General features: G+C 36.2%; 3 protein-coding genes across 4 annotated transcripts in view; 1 reads left to right on the forward strand and 2 right to left on the reverse strand.

The window, feature by feature from the left end:
• Positions 1–1,028, forward strand: part of LOC105179670 (ABC transporter B family member 20) — a 12,937-nt gene extending 11,909 nt beyond the window's left edge. Inside the window, 1 exon segment of the mRNA XM_011103318.2 lies at positions 1–1,028. This exon segment is cut by the window's left edge and continues 12 nt beyond it. Coding sequence (XP_011101620.1) covers positions 1–493 — 493 coding nt within the window. The 3' untranslated portion in view covers positions 494–1,028.
• A 1,310-nt stretch (positions 1,029–2,338) lies between these two features.
• Positions 2,339–17,507, reverse strand: LOC105179672 (myosin-10). 2 transcript variants are annotated; one of them, XM_011103320.2, is made up of 18 exons: positions 17,120–17,507; positions 16,332–16,553; positions 14,920–15,015; positions 14,446–14,498; positions 14,238–14,334; positions 13,862–13,950; positions 12,737–12,854; positions 11,005–11,115; positions 10,440–10,516; positions 9,278–9,344; positions 4,934–4,999; positions 4,142–4,249; positions 3,860–3,990; positions 3,600–3,666; positions 3,448–3,515; positions 3,277–3,370; positions 3,055–3,125; positions 2,339–2,961 (listed from the first exon to the last, which is right to left on the reverse strand). In XM_011103320.2, the coding sequence occupies exons 1-18, from the start codon at positions 17,267–17,269 to the stop codon at positions 2,580–2,582; spliced, it is 2,067 nt and encodes a 688-aa protein (XP_011101622.1). In that variant the 5' UTR covers positions 17,270–17,507; the 3' UTR covers positions 2,339–2,579. The 2 variants fall into 2 exon arrangements, with proteins under 2 accessions (XP_011101622.1, XP_011101623.1); XM_011103321.2 differs by having other exon boundaries at positions 13,877–13,950; positions 17,120–17,506.
• A 5,737-nt stretch (positions 17,508–23,244) lies between these two features.
• LOC105179673 (ABC transporter G family member 1-like) lies at positions 23,245–26,209 on the reverse strand. Its single transcript, XM_011103322.2, has one exon. The coding sequence runs from the start codon at positions 25,808–25,810 to the stop codon at positions 23,567–23,569; it is 2,244 nt and encodes a 747-aa protein (XP_011101624.1). The 5' UTR covers positions 25,811–26,209; the 3' UTR covers positions 23,245–23,566.
• Positions 26,210–26,600: the final 391 nt, after the last annotated feature.

The following is a 26,600-nucleotide window of genomic DNA, read 5'->3' on the forward strand; positions in this document are numbered from 1 at the left end:
CATATTTTCGACAACTATAAGAGAGAATATCATATACGCGAGGCACAATGCAAGTGAAGCAGAGATGAAAGAAGCAGCAAGAATAGCAAATGCTCATCATTTCATTAGCAGCTTGCCTCATGGTTATGATACTCATGTTGGGATGAGGGGTGTTGATTTAACTCCTGGACAGAAGCAAAGAATCGCAATTGCTCGGGTTATTTTAAAGAACGCACCAATTTTGTTATTGGATGAAGCAAGCTCATCCATTGAATCTGAGTCAAGCCGGGTGGTACAGGAAGCTCTTGATACTCTGATTATGGGGAACAAAACCACTATTCTAATTGCACATCGAGCAGCTATGATGAGGCATGTTGACAATATTGTTGTACTTAATGGTGGTAGAATTGTGGAGGAAGGGACTCATGATATGCTAGTGGCTAAGAATGGTTTATATGTTCGCTTGATGCAACCTCACTTTGGTAAGGGGATGCGACAGCGTAGGCTTGTTTAGATGAGCTCCGTGACATTCTCTAATAGTTGTGACACAGGTGGGTCCATTTCCACATTGAAAAAGCCAATTAGCGTGGGGATTCTAGTCTTGTAACATGGGCAAGAATTGAAGTGGGCTTAAGATGATGGTTTCTTTGCTGGTTGCAAAGGTTCACTGTTAGCATGTCTAATGCGGCTGCTGCAGTATGTGTTTATGAGTGGGTATAGAATTTGTAAGGCTTGGGTAGTTTTGAGGATAGGCTTTTTAAGAGTAGATGCATATTCTCTTAGAGGCAGGCTGAATTAGACATTTTGCCTAGTTCTCCATGTTATATTGATTTGTTAGTCATAGATAGGAACTGCTAAATGAGCGTAACTTTCAAGTAGGTGGCCATTGTGTTAGTATTCTTTTCGTGCTCTTTTTGGTGTGTTGGTGTGTTGTGAATCGGCTCAACTTTTGTTACCTCTCGACCCATTTTTCTCCCCACCTCCTGCTGTACATTATTCTTCCTTGACAGGAAATTTATTAAGTGTAAAAGAAGGCATTCTTTTGTGAACTACTTGTATATAATAGAGTAGAACGTTTTACATACGGTTTGCTTTAATGGTTTTCTGGCCACAGGTCATCCACATTGGGCTGTGATCAACCTTCAGTTTTATTTGACTTGTTATGCTTTCCATTCAGCTTGCTGCTTTCCCTTCATGTATGCTATGATTCCCTGTCTGCTCTCAATTATGTGATCACGAGTGATGGCTCAATTTCATTTTTATAGTATCGTCAGAGCCGCAGGGTCACTAGATTCTGGCTTGTAAAATGAGAAGCCGTCGACTTTATTTTTTTCTCGATTATTGTCGTTATGGTAACTAGGAAGAAGCACGCGAAAGGGTTCATAGAATTCAATAAAATTTACTATAAATAGTATCTAATTTCAAATTATTATTATACGTATTTAAAATAAAATCTTCATACTTTCTTTTAAATTATTTTTAAATCTGAAAAAAATAAATTAATTTTCTTAAATTTTAAAAAAACTTAAAAATCTAAATAATTTGGGCAACGACGACGGTCACCCTCTTTTGCACTATGAAACGCTGCCTCCTGTTAGGCGGCCACTGTCGTGGCGGCGATATTGCCCCCTTATGTGCTAGCCAACCACTCACCCAAATTGGATGATGGGAGGTATTAGGGGAGCGCGGCAAGGGCTAGGGGTCTAGCGAGGGTTTCAACGGGGCGGGGAGGTGGGCTAGGTGAATTAATGTTATTTATTTATTTTCATAATTTATATTATATAATAATACATACTCAAAACTTGTAAAATGTAAGCCCTTAATCTCTATATACTGGGAAAAGATTTGATGAACATCAAGATAAAGAACATTATACAATAAGTGATTAATTGATATAAAATTTAACATAGTTAGCCGCAATTAACTAAAAGAGGCAAGGGAACTAAATTTAAGAAAGCATTATATTGTTAACACAAGGCTATTTAGTTTCGTTTTTTAAAACAAAGGGGGAAAATTTTGCCAAATTTTTTTTCGACACGATCTAGGCTAAATCGGAATCAAACAACCGAACAAGCTAATACCCTTCCTTCGCACACGAAATTTATCTTCTTGTTGATTGATAAATCTTAAAACACCTGTTGTGTGTTTTTATAGGAAGCTGCTCCACTCAAATTCCTCATCCAACAATGTCTTTCACCTGGCAAGCCTTGGGTCCAGAAAAAGGGGAATGCCCTATGCCGAGTTCAAAGAATAAGTGAAACAGCACAGATAGTGGTAGTGCTCACTGTAATATGTCCCAGCATTATTGGGTTTTTATATAGTTCACCTTACACATAAAGTGAGTCCCAAGACAATCACATCTTTTAACCATACTCAGCTGAATACATTACATACATCAAGCGCCAAACATCCTCTGATTTTACAGATGTTCATACAAGGTTGTATGAGAATTTACAGAAAAACAAATATATTGAAATGGCAGAAACGTTACAATGAACTCCAAGGCCAAAATATGCTTGAGTTCAAAATCCTTCATCTAGATTGTACAACTGGCAATTGAACGGTATGAAATACTTACCAATCTTGATAACTTGACACATCTACTTTCTTGACGAGTCACCAGATCTCAACTCCCTCTCAAGCTCATCAAATTCCCATTCACCAATTTCTTCTGCAGAGTAATCCCGGTTTACCTTTCCGAATTCAGACTCCAGTTTTGCCAATTCTGCCTCAGGGTCCAGCACCTGCTCTGACTTAACTGGTGGTGGCTGAGGGTCATTGTTAACTTTCCCAGCATTAAGTTCCTTTGCTGCTTGTTCTGTAAAAGAATTTGTAACACTTTCCTGCTGCTTTTCACCAGAGGATATGTCTGTCTCTTTTGTTGGATTCTCCATTTCTAAGGTAGGTCTTTCGATGGATTCAAATTCCTCTCTTAGCTTCTCAATATTGTCAAATAGCTCTTTAACCTTCAGATTCTCTTTACTGAATGGATGCAAAACCAGTAATAAATACTTTTAGTACATTCATATTGTGAGTCTTCATAGAAAACTTACAAATAAGCATGCACAGTCAGACCTGGAGATTTTCCCCTGTTGGGCATAGAATTGCTCTCTCATGTTGTCTACTATGCTGAAAGTTGTTATTATCTGTGATTAAAGAAATAAAACACATAAATTTCCTGAAACGTTGGATATCGCAATATTACAGAGTGCTTTAATCTTGATAGTGAAATAAAATGCATCATCTAAATGATGCTACTGCAGAAAAGCATACTGATACCAGGAAGTTACACTTTACCTTAGCTTCATAATCCAGGTATTCCTCCTCAAGATTCCTCCTTGGGTTCAACATTTCGGAAACATCAGCTTCCACTTTAGATGTCATCGCCAACCTGTCAAGAATAGAAGCATCAGGAATGCACTCAATCGGGGTCATCCAACTATCTTTTTATTGCCAACAAGTCAATACCCTTCATTTAAGCTCTTCAAGTTCTCCACATACTTCCCAATGCGATCAATAAAAGGTCTCAACTCTTTCTGCATCGAAATGGGAAAGAGAGAGATTGTTCACAAGTTTCTCCAAGAACTAACAAAGGGGAAGTGGAAAAAAATAAGAAGCACCTCATAAGAAGAGAGCAGCTGTCCGACCAACTTTGTGAAATAACCTTCATGTCTCTCCAATTCAGCACTTCCAAATGCAAATAGAAAGTAGCAACAATATAAGCTCAGATACTGTGACTAGCAATATAAAGCTTATAAGTAATAGATAGGCATACACTAAAATCACAAAAAACTTGAAGTACTGAAGTTTAAATTAACGTATTTAAGATCAGGGCTTTCCTGCCGCTAAAGCAGACGGCATCAAAGTTCACGAAACATACTTGACTTCCTTCTCCTTAGTCTCCACATATGAACACTGAAGAGACCATGTATCTTCCAAAAAATTGATCCATGTACTAAGAACATCTGCTTCTGCACGACATGAAGTAATGGATTTTGCTAGTTCATCCTCCTGCAAAGTTGTAAAGACATGTCAAGCTTGCAACCAAAAATTGAAACAACAACTCAGAGCTCCTGTAGGTAACCTAATTAGCAATATATAGTATTCATCTATGTGGTTTGACAGGATAAGGAAAAATAGTCAAAGGAAATGCATAGCAGACCTTATTTTTTAAATGGGCAACAATCTGATCATTGGCCTCAAAGAACTGATCCCTCTCTTCCACTACGTTGCGAAGACGAGCTTGTACAGCAGACAGGGAGATATTAACCTTTTTCATCAAAATGCTCCCCCATTAACAATCAAATGACATCATTAAGAAGAAATCAACTGAAACATTGATACTGGCAGACCACATAAAAAAGATCAGTCTCAACTGAAAATACATATATAAGTTACTGTAAAAGCAAAATGAGAAGGACCGTAGGCCTTTCACGAATTGTCTCAATTGAAACTGGACTCATGATCTTCTTACAATTATAGAAGGCAGAGTTTGCATGTGGACAACCCAGAGAGAGAGAGACAGAGACTATTTGCCAAAAGAACAGCAACAGTATTGTATCAAATCCTATGGAATTACTGTTTAAAGTTTAGTCAGTAATTCAAACTTTAAATGGTGGTCAAGAACTAAACCAAGACTTGGCCTCTTTCAGTTTTCAGCATTGTGGCCCTTGTATGGACCAATACAGTCAGAAACAAACTAAATCCCAGCTCCCTTACATCATATTACTACCATGATTCAATATTCTCCGAAATTAGCTCACATACGACTTGCGAAGATTATTCACTCTCATTCAGCCACAATTTAGGCAATCGTTCGTAAGAGCACAAGTATAGAAAAATATAAAAAAGAATAGTAGAAAGATAAAAAATAAAACACCATGATACACCAGGGTACATGTCATTTATCTCATCAGACAATGTCCCAAAGTTGATAAGTTAAGAGGATGAAAACCTTCTTCAATTGAGCTTCAAGTTCATCCCTCTGTTTTTCAAGAACAGAAATTTCAGCTGCTAGTTCCTGGAAAAGAATAATCGAGTCACATAACCACTTCCAGAAAGCAGCAATCATTCAACTAGCCATCACATAGTTAATCCAATTATCTCCCATGACCACATGGATAACTGTGACCATTTTGTTGCCTGCAAAGAAAATTCAATAACTTTGACAACACATAAGAAACAAAATCTCACAGTAATGCGGAAAAAAGAGAGACTTCGAGGAAATAACAGACATAATCTTTCTGAGGCCTGTCATTTCTTCTGCAATCTGCATCACAATGAAGTGACGTTCTATTTGTTCCACTTAAGTTGATCAGTAAAGAGAATCGGACAAATGGACTCAGATTGCCCATCCTGAGAATAATGCTCGCCAAGGACAAAACAATCCTTGAAATGTCATGGCACATGCAAGGAAGATTCAGGAAACAACTTACCCATGCAGATTATGCAGCAGATGCATGAGATTTCAAAATCTAAAGTAGACGACAATTCATACTGTAAGCAGAAGACAATCTCTCTCTGAGTTTTGGGTGGGTTGGATGAGAATATTGAGAAAATGACATCTTGTTAAGAACTGATGAAACAGGTGTGGCTGCATTTTTCAAGTAGATGCTCAATGAAAAAGGTACAACGCTTTATGTTGCAAGGCAACCTCCCACCACATAGAATAATGCTAAATACGGGAGTGAGCTGCTATTCAAAACATTTGTTGTAAATAATCAGGTCAAAAAGCTTACCCTATAAGTACTTCAACGTAAATGGGTGAAGTGCTAGTGCTGTTTGACAATAAATAAAAAGAGGAAGGAAATTATAAGGTATAAAGCACAAAATTTTGCTAGTACAGCGTACAAACTGTAGGCAACAACGCTCCAAATAGGTCCTTCACTTGTGGAGAAATAGACCACGAAAGTGTATTCCTTCCCATAAAGAAGCCATTATTTGGTTATGTTTGAAGATGAAGTGTGTGAACTTGAAGAATCAATATATCATTAATATGATGAAGAATTAGATGGATATCTTGCCTACTCAAGGAGAATCGTTGTGTGGTATATTGTGTTATGACTGCACCAAAGAAGTGGACTAGAGGCATCATTATATGTTTTAAAGTAGGGAAGGCATGTGAGAGTATCTTATGATAAAGTGGTGAAATTTTGTAGCCAAAGAAGCACTGAAGAATTGAGGCTGGCATGGAAAAAACCCTTGTCCAGATGACTCCTTGGTCTCAAAATCTATCTTGTAGATTTCACTGTGGAAGCTGTCATGACTTATGCCCCAAATGTATATGTATCCAAATTAAGACGAGACTAGGTCTGAATAAAAGTTATAAATAGATCAGGAAAGGATTATGATTACAAGATTGAAAGAAGTCATTCAACAGAGCTACACACACTCAAAAGGGGCACCAGAATATACACAACCCAATAGTTTACAACACGGCTTGCAAGTGCTACCTAACAACCCAGGCTGAAGGGGTATACACACCTAATTCTAGCTAAAGCATAAGACCACGCAAACTATTCTAGTCGTCATGTACAAACTATTGCCTACTCACATCTCTAGTCCCTCAATCATTCTTTATCTTGGCTCCTCTAACTCATCTATAGAATAATGTCAGGTGTGAACTGATGCTCAGTAAGGACCGTGCATGCACATGATGCAATATCAACGGTAGATCAAATATCATGGAATAAAAACTAACGTTTTAAACAAACAATATAATGCAACTGTCTATATAGTCAACACATAAACAAGATTATTGTACAACTTCTGTTGATGCTGACACCTTAGATCCCCAATCACGAGCGTTCCGCTATCTCTCCATGGTGGCCTCCTTGAACCATATTACAGAAATATAGTAAACCTACAACCTTGCCCACCCTGGAGCACTCAGTCACATGAATTGAGGGGCTAGGACAGTGGATAGCGTGAAAGTTTAAGACAGGCAAGCCCACCAATGCCTGGCTGAATGCAACCTTATATTCAATCCCTATATATGGGCCCAAAACACATATTCATATGCATCTAGAATTTATGATAGTGTGAAGGTGACAGAAGTCACTATTCTCAGAAAACAGTCAAACACAAAACAGCTGTAGAGCATACTTAAAGAAATTTTCAAAGCCACCAGGATTAGAATAAATTATTTAATTCACCACATCTGTAATTCAGCATCCACTTTTCAAGGAACAAAAATTTGAAGGAGAATTGATACTGGTCGGTGCAGTTACATAATAAGAAAAGAAAAATCACACAAGGGCAAGTATCATAAGCTGAAAGCCAAAACTTTGGGCCATGTAACATTCTCAAGAAGATTGGTTCAACTGCCCAACAACTTGAAAGTTAGTCAAACATTCATTTGTTCGAACAGAATATACTTAAAGAATGGACAGACAATCAAAGTTAAATGGTGATATTTGACATTCACTTAAGAAAGTTAGCTAGATGCGGAAAATATATCACATATTTCTAGAGAAAGGTTAGGGGATCCAACTAAAGTGAGTACATGCATTTCAAAAAAAGAGCACCAGCAAATTAAATCCAAACCTTATCTGAATATCTTCCAACGTTTTTGGTAGAGCAAAATTCTTTTCAAACATGGGGAGACTGATGCAGGAAATGACTGCTGTCTCAGTAAATAATTTTGTTTTAAGTTGCTTTCCCTATGATTCTGGACACAGACACAATCTGATACATGATAATGCTGAAAATATTAAGAGAAGAACACGGTAGCTATCAAATATGCTTCCACACATAGATACCATATACCAATACACAGTAACAAGTATTTCTATAATGTATTATACAGACCAACACTTTTCATTTTAGAAAGTAATACACAAAACATTCTTGGTATATATTTGTCATTTAATTGAATTTATATTTTATAAATCAATTCACAAGTCTGTCATGTTAAATTTGTAGCAAAATGGCCATTTAACAATGCATAAGTAAGTGGCCCACAGGATTTCCTTTTGTGCGCTATCATTCTTTCTTCTCTTACTTCATTGATTCAGCCAGCAACTCCTCTTAACACTCATGGAGTACCCTTATTCAGCCACTAATCAACTATCCTACATCCTCCTTCACCAACCGTGGTACAATACCATGAAATTGGCCATCCTTCCATCTTTATCAATTGCCTCAACCTAAGCAGCCTTGTTTTGCCCATCAAATCTCCAAATGTTGGAAGTTCAAGATCTGATATTTTGAAGAAGCATGTGGAATAAAATGAACAGATCCCAATGTTGCTGTCTCAAAAATGCATATCCCTATCCAACACCAGGTTTCAATTTTTCGTTTTCCTGTCTTATGTATGGACATGTCTAAAGCTTCTCCAACACGTATCAATGCCGTGTTCAACACATACTTTCCGTCTGGTATGTGTTGGGCCAGGCCAATTTTCCAGTGTGTCCCATGTTTTAAAACTTAGATGCCATTTGAATTGTTTAAGCTCTGTCAAAGTTAATTAGGTGAGGACATTTAGGTGATATTGTTTATTAAAGCAGTCCAGGATATTTGTTTCTTACGAAATAGTGCATTAGGGTTATGATTAGGGGTAATCATCATTAATATTTCATATTTTCCCTTCTGTCCTCTTGGGCTTCACACTCTCTTCTTGGGACTCAAACCCAATGAATCCTCTGCAATAACAACTCTCTCAATTTTTACATTTTTCATTAATCTACTGTGTTTGCTTAACTATATAGACACCCTCTAATTTTCTATGTGGAGCAAATTTCCTGCATCACAATTTAGTCTCCACTTACTAAGCTAGTAATCAAGCACTAGCAACTAAAGAATGGTAAGTGGACCTTCTGAACCATAGATTATCACGGCTCTACACATCAGTTACTCGAAATGAGTCACTGACTCACTGACATCTTGCTTCTGCCATCTAATACAATTGAGCTGAGCTGCATTTCATTAAATATCCACCAAACAAAATTCAAATCTAAATACAGACTGAAGTCATACATAACATGACAGAGAATTACAAAATGTGGGAAATGCCTCTCACAAATTTCTCAATAAAAATTTGTCACTCGCTACCAGGGGGTATATCAAGCAAGACATTAAGCATTTGAGAGCGTCATTTTCTATTCACCAAATATAAAAACCAGCTCATCGAGTAAATAAAACAATTCTGACATTGTCACAGATAATCTCACTTTATCATCCTCAGTTTCAGATGTATCTGTGCCTCCTAAAATCTAAATTGACAAATGAATTCCATACCCAGTTTTTCTAGACTTCATGTACCTAGGAATGAAAGGATGACAGTCCCGGGAGACATTACCTTTTCTATTTCACTAACTTCACTGGCTTTGCTCACTCGGAACTTCAATGCATCTTCTTTATGAAGCCTGCCACAGAATTATGAAGCGATATATTAGATAGGAGCAACAACGAAAATTACAAAATTAAACAGAGACTCAGAAATTAAACAAATATAGTCTAAACTGTTTACATCAAAGATTCCTGTCAGACACGGTAATACATATAAGATAAAGGTGCTCAGTCAAATCTACCTACAGTTGCCCTAGATCTAAATAGAATTGGGAAAGAAATTCCACAAGGCCTCATTGTATTTACCACCAAGCATAGTACACCAACAATCTGGTTATCATAATAAATTCACTTCAGAAGAAGAATAAATACAGTAGAGACCTCAGCATAAGACTATACACTAGTTTATAAAAGGGCAACATTTCGCTATAGATAGAAAGGAGCTCACTCAAATACCCTTTCTGAAAGTGCTATTCTACTACTTCTTTTGAAATTGATGAGACTGATCTTTTCTTAGGGTTGGTTCTATATCTTACTGGGAGCTTGTCATGATAGTTTTGACTGGTAGCACACCTTCAGTTGCTAGTCTTATTCATCGTTTCTACTTGATATTTAATTGCATCCCAAATTTTTCTCTTGCTTAATTTATTAACACTATAACATTGTTAGGTTATTACCCCAAAAGTTGTTATAAGATACTTGGCAGTCAAGTATGTTATTCTGTTGGTTCTGTTTATTGCCTCATGCTATCCACGGTTTACGTTGTTCAAGGTAATAATGAATATTACATCCACAATGAAACAGCTGATGATTATGCAGAATCCATTCAAGATATGAAAAATTATGTCCTGTACATTAAAACCAACAAACAGTGAGGAAACAGAAGGTATAAATATATTTCAGAAAGAAGAATATAAACAAGAATGATGATCATTACAGCAAAAATAGGTCATATGAGAGAGTGGAAAGGATAATAGTTCGCATAGTATTATCAACATAACTTGTATGATATAATAAGGAAAAAGAGTTGGAAAACGAGATAATAGGAAAAATGACAACAGAGTTTTCTAGCACAAGAATAACAAGGGTAAGTGTCAAATGAATCAAAGGCGTGTGAATAACTGAAAAGAATTAGAATAAAGAAAATACAATTTTCATAAACACTTCTATACCTGTTATCAGAGATGCGCTTCTCAGCTTTTGAGGAAGAGCTCGCCAAAGATTCCAACAAGACTTTCAACTTATCAACCTGTAATGCTTAAAAACAGATTCAGACATCTAGAGTATAATGCCATTAAGATTTTTCTTAGACAACTTGAAGCAGATTACTAATCTATTAAGATTTTTCAGAAAACTTGAAGGAGATGTCCTCCACAGGTATGCTCGCACAAGTTTTATAGGTCTTTTATTCCTATGGAGGCAAAGGACACAAAGATTACAAGAAACTGGAACTGACAAAGTATTAATGAAGAAAAATGGTGTGACGAAAAGAACCTTCACATTTTTGATGGGCAAATGTCAGTATATGATTCTTATTAACACATGTAATCTACAATAGAAACAAGACAAGGTAATCCTGATGTGAACATCAAAAGGTGCTCTACTCCAAGAACAAATGAAACCTCAGAATATAAACAGGCAGACAACTATTAGTATGACTTTTGAGAATGACTATTAACTGTGTCCCGCAAGAATATGAGTGAGATTATAACCAGAGCAGAAGGCCCGCAAATATACCTTTTGAGAATGAATTTCAGCTGTGTCTCCATATCTAAGAGCTTTCTTTTTCAGTAGAAGCCCTTCTAATCTGGAACAAACTCGGATAGGCGCAAGTGCCGCTTTAAGATCCTAATAAAGAAAAAAGTTAGACAGAATTCCAGTCATACTTGTAATTCAGCAGATCTAGATCATTGGATACACAACAACACTATTGCTAGATTTTTGCCTTGGAATAGAGAGTCTTTATGCAGGTAACTTGGAAATAATTGCAGTTTTAACCAGCAGAGCAAACTTCTTCCAAATATATACAAAACAAAAGAGACAATGGGTTTTCTTTGTTGTCTACAACTCGAGCCTTGCTTCAGCTAATTCGCAGCTGGACATAAAGGGGTCAAAAAGAAGCCAGCATTCAGCACAAGAAATTATATGCATGTCTTATATATAATCATATGCAGAACATATCATTAAACAACTCCAAGACACAAATAGGAGCATAAGCTTTTTACCAGTTCGATTTAAGATGGTGTAACTTCAGTATTTAAATTTTAATGCTTATGTAGTAGGACATTTTACTGATCCTTCATACCACATCTCATTACTGATTATAGATATAAATAAACATATATAAAGAATGTCGTATCTCACATTAAAGAATCTTCGACAAAATTGTATTTTAATCTTTTAAGCAGTGTAGTTCTTGTGAAAAGATTATGAACACAGTTGCTTTATTGCTTTAATTTCAAAGCGGAGGAATAATTAGGAAATGAAATTCCCAATAAAAAGTATAAATCATTTATAATTATCTTCTAAATTATTTATGTCATCATTTTTTTAAATTGAGAAATAGCTTTACCTACCAATAGTAATAATAGTAGCATGATTTTCAAAAATTTCAAAAAAATTATTGCTGCCATTCTAAGCAAAACATTTTGAGAAATGCAACAGACTGCAGGATCTAGTAGAACATTATCAAGCTTCTTTTTTTTCATGTGAAGAAAATCAAAGTTATACTCTTTTTGCAGCATACCTTTTCTGGAAAAGAACATATGACTTGCTTCATTAATTTAGATTACTGGGACAGTAATGTGTGTGTGTGTCTGTGGTGGGGGAGATAATATATGTCATACACATACATTATGCATACATAATATTTATGCATTCCATGTACATGCACTTGTGCATTCATCGTTGCCCCATTTATTGCCTTTTTCCAAATTAAATATTTCAGTCATATTTATGGATATCTATCGACCATGCAAGGAACTCGGTAATGCTTGGCTACATGGTTTGGTCTTTTCCGGATTGTTAGAACGAAGAAAAGCTTGTCTTTCATGACCATTGGTAAAGACCTTAAACTTCCCATATAAAACCCAATTTCATAGTAAAATATAAGCTACTATATATGGTTATGAGTTAGCTAATAGCACTTATTAACCAATTCTATTTTTCAGTTATATCTTGTCCCTGATGCCGCAATGGGCTCAAGAAACTATTTCCAGTTTCAGGATTAAGCATAAAACAATAGATATGAGCTAAACTCAAAAACAGCTATTCAATTAGTTCGGAAAACCAAAGCACTATATGAAGCCAAATTAATATAATGAACCAGAGAGGATACAAGTATTGAGCAATACATCAATAGTCCAGTCACATTTATAACCTGCAATTGACTAAAGGCATAATAAAACCCCACTGAGAAGGATGCTACCAAAAGTTCAATAAAAGAACAGGTGGCTGCAGTTATGTTCACCTCTATTGTCGGAGCAGTGCTCTGTTTAATGATTGTTTCATGAACATCACCACCATGACTATGTGATGCTCCTAATTCATCCAGTTGTTTCTTCAAAACAGCGACTTCTGCATTGATTCTGTTTGTAGACATAGGTCAAAGGTAAGAAAAAACTCATTCCATGAAGTGGAACCACCACCTTGCCCTTTCCTTTAAAGAACCCATCATCTTCAATCAAGATTCAGTTAGGTACTCATATGAAAAGGGTAAAGGCATAAAGCCAAAGAACACACTGCTCAAATTGGCTCGAATTTTTTATAAGATAAATATGGTTGGACTTTTCTACAAGTCAATCTGAAATAACTTCCAATTCTCCAAGCTGCAGTCAAGTTCATGTAGTTGTAGCTTTAATATGTATTTTCTAGTTCTTTAGGTATTGAAGTCAAGCTTGAGAATTATCAAATAGTTAAAAGTGACATAGGGTCCTTGCAGTACTTAGTTCAGCATGTGGACTACGTTTCAAATTGAGGTACATTACAACTTGTTGCCATGCCCACACATGACCACAATAAGAAACAATTTTCATATGAACATATGTTCTGTGTAATCACTATTTACTATCTCATAAGAACATATGATGCATGTAATCACTGAATTAGTTTGCATATTCTGAAGGGCATAGAAAAGGAAGTGAAAAGGAAACCCATTTCAGGTACTTATTTCCTGCATTCAAATTACATTCATTTTACAGTATATATCACAAAAGTGCATGGTGATAGCTTTTCTAAGATATATTTAGCAATGATGTGCCAATTGTACACAGATCATCACTATCCACAGGAGAAATGCATCTTGAATTTTAAAAAGTTGAATATATTTTTAAAACAATCTCTTAATATGGCAGCCTCTTTCCACTGAAAAGCAATAGAAATTGCACACAAACTTGCATCCTCTGACCCTGACCCTGTCACCTAAACTAGAACAAATAAAACTAAGACATCCGGAAGACTTAAGTTCTACCAAGAAATAATGCCGTCACCAGGCGAAATTATGTAATACTATGTTAATACGTTAGTCACTTAACGTAAACTACCAAATGTTTCATCAAGAGGGAAAGTACATGCAGGCGAAAATAAGTATACAAACTGGGCATTCTTTAACCTCTGAACATCAGCATTGACTTTCAACCCTGTGATGGCTCCTTCAGCAAATTGAAGCAATTCCTCTCTCTTAACCTACCCAAAACAGTAATATTATCAGCTACTTTAGACACTCAAAATTCAGATACATAGGATCCAGTATTAAGGCATATGACTTGCATCTTCAGCTTGCATTCTAACAAACGAAGCTAGAGGTCTTTACATTTGTCCCTAATTCAAGCTTAGGGCATTGCAATATGAGATCACTGCAGACATAATACATTTGCAGTGTTGGAGAAGATATTTACAATCGTGCAGCCAAGACTATTTTCAATATTGAAGCAGCTTTCCACAAATAGATAAAATTGGGTTTGAACTTGTACCAATACTTCATCTTGGTAGCTGGAGAAAGCTTTTGCAAGATCTTGAATGCTGCTCACTATTGCATTATGCACTTCTTTCCCTCCTGTGAGGCAGAGACTGCATGTGCACAATTTAGTAGAAAGACCTAGTACAATAATATTTCATCTTATATGCTCTCTCTAAGTTAGGACCCAATATCGTATCAGCTAACATAGTGAAATAACTCACCCAAACAATTCAAGGAGCATAGAAACTTCATCTTCATTTGGAGCTTCAAGAATCTAAATCAAACAAAAGAAAAGAACAAATTCAGATAATAATCTGTACAAAACAGCAAGAATCTAATTTTTACATTCATAGTATTGTTATTTGAGAATACAGCTCAAGACGTAAGGCTTGACCAATCAATGAATTCAAGAGTTTTCCCAATTAATACATATCTCAGATATGTACCATAAAATTCACAATGTAGCATATCCAAGAAACAATAACATGTGCCCAAAGTTTAAACGCATTCTTGGGCCAAGAATTATTGGCTGCTGCAGTTACTCATACCAGTGACTTTTGTACACAATAGATGAACAACCAATATCTTACTAGCCCTATAAATGAAAGCATGATCATGGTTAAAAGTTCATGAACTGCACATAAATTCATTTCAGAAAATACCTGGACTTAGATAATCAAACCTAAATGACATACCATACATATGGATATTCCCTCCAAAGCCTGACTGCAAAGAAAGACATCACGAAAAGTCAAAGGTTCACCCCCCATATCTGGGTCCCAGTACAACACCTGCCAATTTGAAAGAGATTATGTAACATAACTAATTTGGATCCATGATAAGTTGATTCAGGAATAAAGACAACCAAAATTGGCAAATAATCATGAATGGTGAATATAGATTCAATTACATGATTCATATTAAGAATTTTAGACAGGTAAAATTCCATCTTTTATCAAGCGACGGTGACAGCAAGAACCAGACACAAATCCTTTTTTGTCAATAACTCCAATGCAAGGAAGATTAGTCTTCATAAGTTGTAAGAACAACAAAAAGTAGATCGCTTAGTAGGAAATCTATAAATTTTATATGCAAGTTCAGCTACTGTGGTGCCTCATGTCCTATATATAGAACAGAGAAATCTACTTGCAGGAATTACTGAGAACTCCATCCAACATTGGAGAAGGTGTCAAGAAAGTAAAGGGTATGAAATTCAGTATAGAAAGAGCTAAGAGGATAACAAATACAGAAAACTAAAGGGTATAAAGAGAAAAGCTAAAGGGAAAACCAAAGCGCGTGAGATTCATAAGAAAACTAAAGGCTGTAAATGTAAATCAGTATAGGAAGAGCAAAACAGTTGATATAGTTGGTACAAAGATTTTTAAATCAAATGCTATACTGCAAAAGTTCGCCTATTAAGGCTGCACTTCAAGGTACTCCAGATCATGGAGAGCAAAGAGCACATACCCAGCCTAAACCGCTATTAGGTCTCATTCTTCAAAGCAAACAACTTATGAATATTAAACCAGCTTTACACTCTCCGGGATTAATGGCATACTTATTCAAAGTGCACCAGGAAGCTCCCATTGGCTAATTCATGCCCTTGCCAGTTGTCTCATAGAAGGGAAGCACAGAAACTTGAGCACTCAAGGAATGCTTTACCAGGATCTGAATTTTAGTCCTTTTTCATCCAAATCATGGCTATTGTTTTTCCATTATAAAATTTATAGTTTGGCTGCTGCAATAGGTTTAGAAGAATTAAACATAAGTCCTATTTCAAGATATTCTGGCTCTGATGATCTAGTTCAGATTAATTAAAGGTTCATTGCTTCCAGGTGAAGTATATCGATCTTTCTATATTATTTTATGCATATATGGGTAAAACTATATGTGCTTTACTTTCACAAAGCATACAAGCTAGCTATGAACATTGTGGTTAAGCCCCACGGGAGCTAGCACCTTGGTAAATCCGTATCTTTAATGAGAGAAATATATCAAGATGAAGTAAAAAGAAGAAATGGTGGAAAAGAGGATGAGTTCGCTTTTAGTAATACTAGAATGAAATAAAAGTATACCTATACATATACATAAAAAATAGCTAGCTAACCATTGACTGTCTTCTTGGGCTCTCCTTTGGTTCTTCAACAAGTTGATGCTGCTCATTGTTCTTGTCCTTATCTTCAAGAGTAATACCATAAGATTTTTCAGTTTCTTTCAGGACAGCTAACCATCGTCTCATCAACTCAACTCTCTCGCGTCCCCTGCATGAAATGGAAGCCTCTTCCAACCTTCGCACAGTCTGCTTGAAGCTTTTAATGTTTCGACCACCCTGACAAGATTAATTGGAGAATTTATCAGTAGAGGCAAAAGGTCAAAACAAAGTACAGTAAGAGGCTAAGAGATACTAATCAAAATAGATCATGAGAACATTTTCATAATGTAAGAACTCATATTCCTTTTCTTATATTCAGGTAGTGGATATCTTCTGATCTATATTACCGGCTTCAAAGTACTAGCTTAAAACGTCTTTTTCTTATTACTGATTAAACCCAAATAATATTAAAATCAAAATTTGCACACAGTAAGAAAGCAAAGTTCTTTAGCCAAGTAACTAATATATTTTAAAACTCCATCCAATCCATCAATATTGTGTCAACATTGCTTCTATGCATACTACGTGAAAACCTTCAATGACACAATACTAGAAACAAAGTAACTAATTTTTAACAAAGTTCAAGTTTGCACTATTCTGTTTCATCTCAATACAAACTAATTTCCCCACATCCAAGTTGAAAATATTCTGTTTGACTCCAGAAAAATATACACAGCCACCTCAATCAATTTTTTTGAAATTAACAAAGGAAATGATAAATGGTTGAAATAGAAATAATTTACCATGCGATCTTGGAGGAGTTTGGCGCCCTCGGCAACAGCTTGGCCGGCTTGATGAACGACGGAGTCAGCATAGTTCTTCACGGTGCGGGTGAGGTTGTTCTTGTTCCCCACCTCCACTGCCTTGTTGACCGCCGATCGCAACCACGACATTATTTGTAGCTCTCAATCCCAAGACTTCTTTTTCTAATTTCTACTCAATCAGTAAATTTGATTACTTCTCTTCCTTGCGATCTTCTGAATGAATTTATGCGAGGGGAGAGAATGCATGCAAATTGAAGTTGCTGGGTGTCTTGGGGGGTTTTCCACGGCTTCGGCGAGATGAGAAATTGACTGAATCCCTGGGTAAGAATTTGCTTGGTGTAAGCTTTGCGGATAGAGATGGCAATTGGGCTTTCGACCCGAACCCGTTCTATTTGGGGCCGATTTGATATTGCTTTTGGTGTTCCGACGGGGTAAGAATTTTATACCGGACTGTCCGGATCCGACTCATATTTTATATATTTTTTATTATTTATTATTCATATATCATATATTATTAATAAAAAAATTATAGTATTATATGTAAGTTGAATTAAATATCTCAGTTGATTTAAAATTGTTGTAGTTGAGTAATTAAATTATTAAATTTATTAGATTTAATCATTAATATAGTTAATTTACTTAATTTCGTCGGGCCTATTAACTGAATGCATAATTATATGTATTGATTTTTAATTACATTCTATAGCAGCAATAAATTGATGGAAACTTATAGAAATATTCGAAAAGTATATTTAAGAAATATTAGAAAGTTTTATTTGAAAAATATTATATTTACTGAAAAGAAAAATGAGATTTTCGTAATAATTTTATTTAAGGATGTTATTAAAAACGATAGTTATAAAGAATTAAGGGGTTTGATTAAAGAAATTCTTATGAGTAAATTGATAAATTAAATGTATATTTGAGAAGCTTAGAAATGTAGTATTTAAAAAAAAGTGGAATGCAAAGTTGAATTTCGATATAAATAGAATATAAAAAGATTGTCGGGAAATATACGAATATCACATAATATCTTATTTAGAATTTACGATATTTATAAGGTATTTATTATATATATTATGATTTATTATAGGACGTGACTATAAAGTGGAGGATTGAGCAGCTCTTCGTGTTAACTGAATTGTTTTGAGATTTTAGGTAAGTATAGCTAATTAAGTTTACATATATATATATTCTTAATATTGCATACTTAATATTCGTTGCCAAGAATTGACGACTTACTAGACCAATTAAAGGGGGTTACAACATTTTGAAAGATCAATTTGAGGTCTTGTATTGACTTGTTGAGGATAGCAAAGAAAAACATACCAAAAATAACTTTCCACACTCGTTATGGTCACTATGAGTTCTTCGTGATGTCATTTGGGTTAACAAATGCACCAAAAGCATTTATGGCATTGATAAATCGTACATTCCAAGAGTACATGGATCAATTTGTTATTATTTTTATAGATGACATTTTGGTGTATTTGAGGAGTAGGGAGGAGTATGACCAACATCTGGTGATGGGGTTATGCCCGACCTTTCAAAAGTAAAAGCTATTATGAAATGGAGAGTACCGAAGAATGCGACTGAAGTCAGAAGTTTCTTGACGTTAACAGGGTATTATAGGGGATTCGTCGAGGGCTTCTCCATAATCATCAGTCCTTTGACAAAGTTATTGAGGAAGGGAGTAGTATTTCAGTAGACTCAACAATGTCAACGAATCTTTGATGAGTTGAAGAAAAGATTGACCTCAACTCTGATTTTGGTTTTGCCGTCTGGTAGCGGTGGATATGTAGTGTATACAGATGCTTCTAAGTAGGGTTTGGGTCGTGTATTAACACAACATATGAAGGTAATTGCTTATGCATCTCGCTAGCTGAGGACTCATGAGTTAATTTATCCCACGCATGATCTGGAGTTGGCCTCAATTGTGCATTAAAGATTTGGAGACATAATTTGTATGGAGAAAATCTTATATTTTCACTGATATAAGAGTTTGAAATATATTTTGACGCAAAAAGAATTGAATTTGAGACAAAGAAGATGGATAGAACTGTTGAAGGATTATGACTATACTACTGATTACCATCCAGGAAAAGCGAATGTGGTAGCAGATGCTTTGAGTAGAAAGAGTTCAAGTACATTAGCTAGTTTGGGAAGTCACAATCTGACATTGCTACTGGAAATGAGATCTATGAATACAAAATTGAAAATTGGTCAAATGAAAGGATTTTTGGCAACCTTGCAACTTAAGTCAAATTTTGTGATCAAATTAAAGAAGCACAGACTCAAGATTCTTTCTTATTACGGATTCTAAAGAGAATGAAACAGGGTAAGAAGTCAAATTTTTCAATAAGAACTGATGGAGTGATAGCGAACGGGAGTGAATTTGTGTACCCGACGTAGATGGGTTACGAAGGGAGATTTTGCGAGAAACTCATAATGCATCATATGTCATGCATCCTGGTACTACAAAGATGTATCGGAATTTAAGACTGTACTATTGGTGGCAAACAATAAAAAAGGATGTGGGAGAATTCGTAGCTAAATGTATAACATGTTAGTAGGTAAAAGTAGAACATCAGGCGCCAACAGGTAAACTTCGATCTTTATCAATACTAGTATAGAAGTGGGAAAAGATTACTATGGATTTTATCATAGGGTTGCCACATACACTCAGGAAGCATGACGCTATTTGGGTATTATGGATAGATTAATGAAATCAACTCACTTCTTATCGATACGACTCGGTGATTCTTTAGATAAGTTAGCTGAGTTGTACGTTTCCGAAATCTTGAAATTACATGGAGTACCTGTATCTATTGTGTTTGATAGAGATCCTCGATTCACCTCACAGTTTTGGGGAAGTTTACAAAGAGCGTTGGGCATAAAATTACATTTCAGTACTGCATTTCATCTTTAGACAGATGAGCAATCAGAAAGAACAATTTAGAACCTGGAAGATATGATTAGGACTTGTACAATGGAGTCTAAGGGCAACTGAGATGATCACCTAATTTTTTATGGAGTTTGCAAATAACAATAATTTTCATTCTAGTACCGGTATGGCCCCATACGAAGCTTTATATGGAAGGAGATGTCGCAATCCAGTATGTTGGGATATTAAGGGATTACGACAATTGGAAGATCCTGAATTGGTGTAAGAAACGGTGAAAAAGATACAGATAGTGAAGAAGTATTTGAAAGCAGCCCAAGATCAACAAAAAAATTACCTTGAAAAACACCAAAAGGAGATGAAATATGAAATAGGTGATAAGGTTGAAGGTATCTCCATGGAAGGGGATCTTGAGATTCCGCAAGCAAAGAAAATTGAGTCCAAGATATATTGGGCCATATGAATTTGTTGAATGGATCTCCAATTGGCTTTCTAGTCATCTATTCCAACAACAGTTGCCCCATGCATAAAGCTAATGTGGTTCCTGAGGTCAGAGGTTTAATTTTTGGACTGTCACACCTACGAGGTTCTAGTCATACCGACAATACCACATGGCTTCCATTTGACAACTCATACGAGTCAATTCAGTGAAATTGACTACTCATTTTTCAAGCACCTACTAAAGTGAATAGATGTCACACATCTATCATTGATGAAATACAAACACTCATTATATGAATGCATCATTTAATTCAAGTTTCTAAAGAACTCTTCAATGCCCATTTTTTAGGGTTATCAATTTAAAATATTTTAGATCAACCACCGATAGTTGGTTTCATAGTTGTCATCAAATGCACGACCCAACTTTATTGGTTTAACTATGGGCTTTATTTGCTGATGCCTTAAAAATACACTAGGCTCAAGAATGGGCCCAACTCACATGAGGTCCAATAAAAAGTTCCCAAGTACAAGAGGCCCAAGAGAGCTAGGCCCTTAGGCCTCAGCCCAGGTACCCGTTTATGGCTTTGAGGAGAGGTGGTTGCAGTGAAAGTTCACTGACCCACGAGGAGGGATAGTTTGGAGCTCGATCGCCTGTCCAAGCAACGTGGCCACTTTACAGGTGGGAGGAAGTCATTCGTCTACTAAGGAAAAGAAGCCACAACGTAGGTTGTGATAGGGTTTGGATCTGCATAGATCTTCCACTCAACCCATCAACCCCCTAGGAATATGGAACCTATCTATATATCTATAAAAGTATGAATGAGTTTAAAAGTTGCTCTCTTTTTTTTTATTCGATTAAATTAACCTTGTAATATTATTTTAATAAAGATAAAAATGTAAAATAATATCCTTGTTAATTTCTATTGATTGCTTTTATATTACATGTAGTGATTCTTATTGATTACTTTTCACATTATCCACACTTATTTACTTTTCACAGTGTACTTATTTACTCATATTAATTCTTTTAATATTATATGCATAATATATTATACTTACAAGATAGAAAAAATGCCCTTATGATATAACATGAAATTACTAAAAAAATTCAAAGGATGCATTAAAAATTTCTTAGCATAGGTACAAATGAGAATTAGTTAGATTACTTTTTATAATAAAAAAATATCAATTAAATTAATTGTCATGTAGAGAAAATATTTTAAAAGCAAAAGAGATTAAAAGATGAATCAATTAAATCACTTCCCCTATAAAGTAAACACTTTTTGCTGTAAGATAAACTAAAATGTAATTTGAATATTTGAGGTATGACCACTATTTGTTATATAATTCGTTATTCGTTTACGATATAATAAGAACAAAATATTATAAATTAACACTATGTACTACTATTTACTTAGTGTATGTTTATTTGAACCAAATATGATAAATTAACATAGAATTTTTATTTCAATAATAAATTATTTGGTATAGTTGGAAAAAATTAATTAAGAAGAACAATTGAGAATTGATTACTTAAAAGTATATTAAACTACAATAAAAAAATTACAAGTTTAAATTTTTATGCAATTACAAAAAAATGAAGCAAATACCATAAACTTCTAAAAGTTATAATTTCTTTTGCATTTTTTAAAAAAACAAATCATGCATGAAAAAATAAGTATTCAATTACTATTCAGTAGCATCTCATAGACATACATAACTTAAAAATTAAAAAAAACAAAAAGTTGAATAATCTTTTCAAAAGCAATAATCCAAACTAAATAGATTTTAAACTTAATATTCAAGTTATATATATATTGTTATTCAAGTTAATAATCTTAGCAAGGACACCAACACCAATTATAACATATATATAATGAAATAAATAACATTTGGTCATAGTTCACTGGTAAAAGTTCAGTACAACTCCCATTCAACTGCACCTAACATAACTCTTTGTTGAAATTAAAATAGATCGAGAGAAGATGCACAAAAGCAAAGCAAAGCAAAACAAAACGTAAGCTCTTATTAGACTGTTAGGCCTCTGGTTGACTAATTGAATCAATCACGCAATCATATCCTTCAATTATATATTATTCATATAATAAATATATATAGAGTACTAGTTGTGTAATTTATTTATTGGATAATTTACATTCTCCTCTCTTTGGATTTAGTGTAATAACATGTAAACTCTATATGGTTTGGGAAATTACATCTCGTACTTTTGAGGTTTGCTTTCGTCTAATATATAAGTTCCCATGTTTAGTCAAAATTCATCGAATTTGCTGATATTAACAAAAAAATTGAAAAAAAAATCTATATTTACCCTCGATAGACTTATTACTGATTTATTGCAGGTCAAATAAATATTTTTATAACCAAATTCCACTCATACGTTTTCATGTGTTAATGGATGATAGTAGATATATCTTCACTGTGATAAGGATAGTTTAGTAAAAAAAAATATTTTAACTTGCGATGAGTCAGTAATAAATCAATGGAGGATAAGTATCAACTTTCATTCAATTTTTTTTATTAATATCTTCAGATTTAGTGAATTTTGACCAATAGAGGGACTTACTTATTAGATGAAAGCAAATATTAGAGGTGTTAGATATAACTTTCTAAATCATAAAAGGTTTACGTGTAATTACTTTAAATCTCAGGGGAAGAGAGTGCAACGATCTATCTATTTAAATATGATGAAATCCAATTTAATCTAATATATTTCATTTCGGAATAGTGTTTGTGGTTCATAGCCCAATAACTCCCGGAGTTTGTTCAGATTGGAGCAACTTTAGCGACGAATATATCCAATTCATGATATTGATAGGCTTGATTACAACCAACCAAGATACTTTACACGAGATCGGCTTGCTAGTCAAAATCCCACTGGCATTCAGCATTAATGTTGAAAAAACATCTTAGGAAAAGCTTAGAAAAAAAAAAAAAAAACCCAGAAGGAAGGAAAGAATAATAGCAAAGAGCAAAGGAAAGGGAGATACAAAATGGTAAGATTGTTAAGAAGACAAGAGCCAAAAGAGGTGTTGGTTTCCAGCCCGATTGATCAACTCCGCCGGTTACCTCCTCTTGTTCTTGCTGCCCACCAGCAGGGACAAGTAGAAGAGAATTCTGAAGAAAAAGCCCCACGCAACAGTCACCCACAAGCAACTCCACTTGCTGAGATCAGTGATCCCTTGCTGCTGCAGTATATCCGCTCCTGTGGTCACGCAAGTTGTGCTGGTGATCTTCATACCCAAGGAATTGCTCAGGCTGTCCAGAAGTTTAACCTTCAATGCATTTGGAACTGCACCCAATGGGGTGTTGTCGAAAATTTGAACCCCGCGCACGAAGCACTTCACCGGATCCTCGAACTCGTTCTGCAGCACAGCCTCGTATGGATACTTTACGAGGGATATGTAGTGGAACCAAATCCAGTAAGGCGGGATGCGGTCTCGGTTGATGAAGAAGCCGCTGAAGAGCAAGAAGTAGGCCAGAATAGCTACCACGATGGTGTATCCGAGCATGACGTGAGGCACAACTCCTGAGAGGAATGTCACGAAAGAACTCCCCGCCCAGAAAGAAGCGAAGATGATTAAGAAGTAAAAGAAGAAGCTACCGTCGAGGCCCACTGCCCAGAAGGTGGTGGCAGCGAATGCAAGTGATAGGAATAAGAGGGATGGAAGTGACACTAATGAATGTGACAGAACATAAGACGATCTTCTGTAAGCATTATAAGCAGTTTCCCTCATGAAAATGTACCTTTCTTGGAGGAAAACCGGCAAGGCATCAGCGCAAGTGTAGAATGTTGTGGACATGGCAAATGCAAAGAATCCGAGCCTTTCCTGAATCCCTTTGGGCGAGTTATCGAGCCTCCAGAACATGGTAGCTAAGATAAACCCGGTCACCATGACTGCACCCAGGCGGACCCCGAAAAGCTCTGGCATACGCCGGGAATTGGTGAATGATCTTTTTGACAGTACGGCCATTTCAATCCATGAAGGATTTGCAAATGTGGGAACCATTGATGTAGGGCTGTTGGCACCATTTGTAGCAGTAGCACCAGAAACTAGCTTTCCTTTTGAAATGCTGGCACTTATTGCCTCTTTCAGTGACAAATTTAGAATATTTGCTGGGGATTCAGAATTCATTTGATTGCCTCTCTTTAACGCCTGCCAAGACTTGTTGAATTCTACCAGGCTTTTAGTTCCACCGGGTGAGCCCTCCAGTTCCCGAATCAGATCGAGAGCAAACTCAGTCCGATTCTCGTTATCTGGAATCGGGTGCCCGAAGTCGGAGAAAAACACTGGCAAATTTGAAGGAGGGCCACTATAAACTGTATGCCCACGCGATAGGAAAATCATCCGATCCAACAATCCAAGAATCCGATAACTCGGCTGGTGGATGGACATGATAACAATACTTCCGCTCTGCGCGATTCTCTGCAGTACCTTCACCACCATGAAAGCGCTGGTGGAATCCAGGCCCGAGGTGGGTTCATCCAGAAACAAGAGGATTGGATCGTGAATTATGTCGATTCCGATTGAAACGCGCCGACGCTCGCCGCCGGAGACACCGCGATGTCCCTCATCACCAATCACGGTCTTGGCGGCGTTACGTAGCCCAAGTTGATCGATCAGGGCTTGAACTCGGAGTTTCTTCTTGGACTTGGAGAGGGTTCTCGGCAGCCTAAACTCCGCCGCAAACATCAAGGTTTCTTCCACAGTGAGCATGGGGAATAACAGATCGTCTTGCATCACATATGCGGAAATCACCTTAAGTAACCTCGATTCCAACTGCTCGCCGTTGAGACTGATGGAGCCCTTTAAGCTTCCTTTCGCCATACGATTGGCCAGAGCGTCAATCAGAGTGGATTTCCCAGAGCCAGACGCACCCATAACCGCCATGATCTCACCGTCCCGCGCCTCGCCTGAGATGTCATTGAGAATTGTTTTTGTTGCCGAGAAAAGAGTTTCACCAGAATCCGGATCCGCGGCCGGCTGTCGTCGGAAGAAGTTGGTGAGACTAACTTTGCGGCGAACTTTAACACTGTAAGTGATATGGGTGAAGGAGAGAACAAAAGGGAGGGAACGGGGCTCAACGCTGCTGGTATCGCTCACGTCCAGCACTTGGTGCACCGGAGTCTCGTCTCCAGTGACTTCCTTCCGCACATCTCCAACGCGTTTCAGGAGCTGGCCAAGGGTCGGAGAAATGCACGCGTCAGCCCGTGACATCTCCGCCGCCACTTCTCTCCGGTCGTAAAAGGGAACGCTATCCCGAACTGGCGACGGGGATGACGTATGGTCTGCTACTACTCTCGACATGGCAGAAATCCCTCACAAACGTATAGCTATTATTACTATATATGCAGCTGGTAACGAGTAGGTAAGGAGTTGTACACCAACAAGAAGAACAGGAGAAGAGTAATCAAGAAACAGGGAGAAAATTAACAACTCCCCACTGCAATTTCTGTTCCTCCCAGACAAGAAAATGGGAAAACAGTGGGTATTTTTATACACAGGAGAGGCTAAAAAAAGAGTGTGTGTGCGTGTGGGTTTGAATTAAATGATTCATGCATGATGGGGGTTGGATCCTTGCTGTGTTTACTTATATGGATTGATTCAGCGGAGAAGGATAGATGTGAGAGGTGACCTACACCTCCTAATCTTTTATCTACACGTCTGGTTTTATTCAACACAGACATGTGGATGGATGCTTCTTTTCTGTGTTATTAAATTAGGTGTGGATGGTAATCTACTCTGTGCCACTCAAATGAGGCATACTTTGTCATCACTAACACCCAACTCTTCCCTCATACTTTGCTTCTTCACATAAGAAAGGAACACACTCTCTATAATTAACTAATAATTTGTGATGCATTCAAATTCTGTATTATTTTATTTGAAATAAAATATTTATATAATAATAAATTAATATTAAATTTATAAGAAAATTAATTGGGAAGGTAGATGAATAATTAAAAATAAATTAAATATTAAAAAAGACGCTCTCCCTTAATATATAGTATAAATTTAGGGATAATTATGCTGTTCTTTTATAAAATTTGGTGTAATTACACCAGGTAGACCTCCTATGATTTGAAAAATTACATCT

The sequence above is a fragment of the Sesamum indicum genome, unplaced genomic scaffold (genome assembly GCF_000512975.1).
Source record: "Sesamum indicum cultivar Zhongzhi No. 13 unplaced genomic scaffold, S_indicum_v1.0 scaffold00188, whole genome shotgun sequence".
Lineage (NCBI taxonomy): Eukaryota > Viridiplantae > Streptophyta > Magnoliopsida > Lamiales > Pedaliaceae > Sesamum > Sesamum indicum.

Excerpts from the sequence above, each read along its gene's own strand:
- LOC105179672 (XM_011103320.2), bottom strand. The coding sequence starts at position 17,269 with ATGTCGTGGTTGCGATCGGCGGTCAACAAGGCAGTGGAGGTGGGGAAC. Across the intron at positions 11,116-12,736 it reads GCACTGCTCCGACAATAGAG|GATCTTAAAGCGGCACTTGC; the intron begins GTGAACATAACT and ends TTTCTTTATTAG. Across the intron at positions 9,345-10,439 it reads AAGCGCATCTCTGATAACAG|GCTTCATAAAGAAGATGCAT; the intron begins GTATAGAAGTGT and ends ATTCTGTGGCAG.
- LOC105179673 (XM_011103322.2), bottom strand. The coding sequence starts at position 25,810 with ATGTCGAGAGTAGTAGCAGACCATACGTCATCCCCGTCGCCAGTTCGG.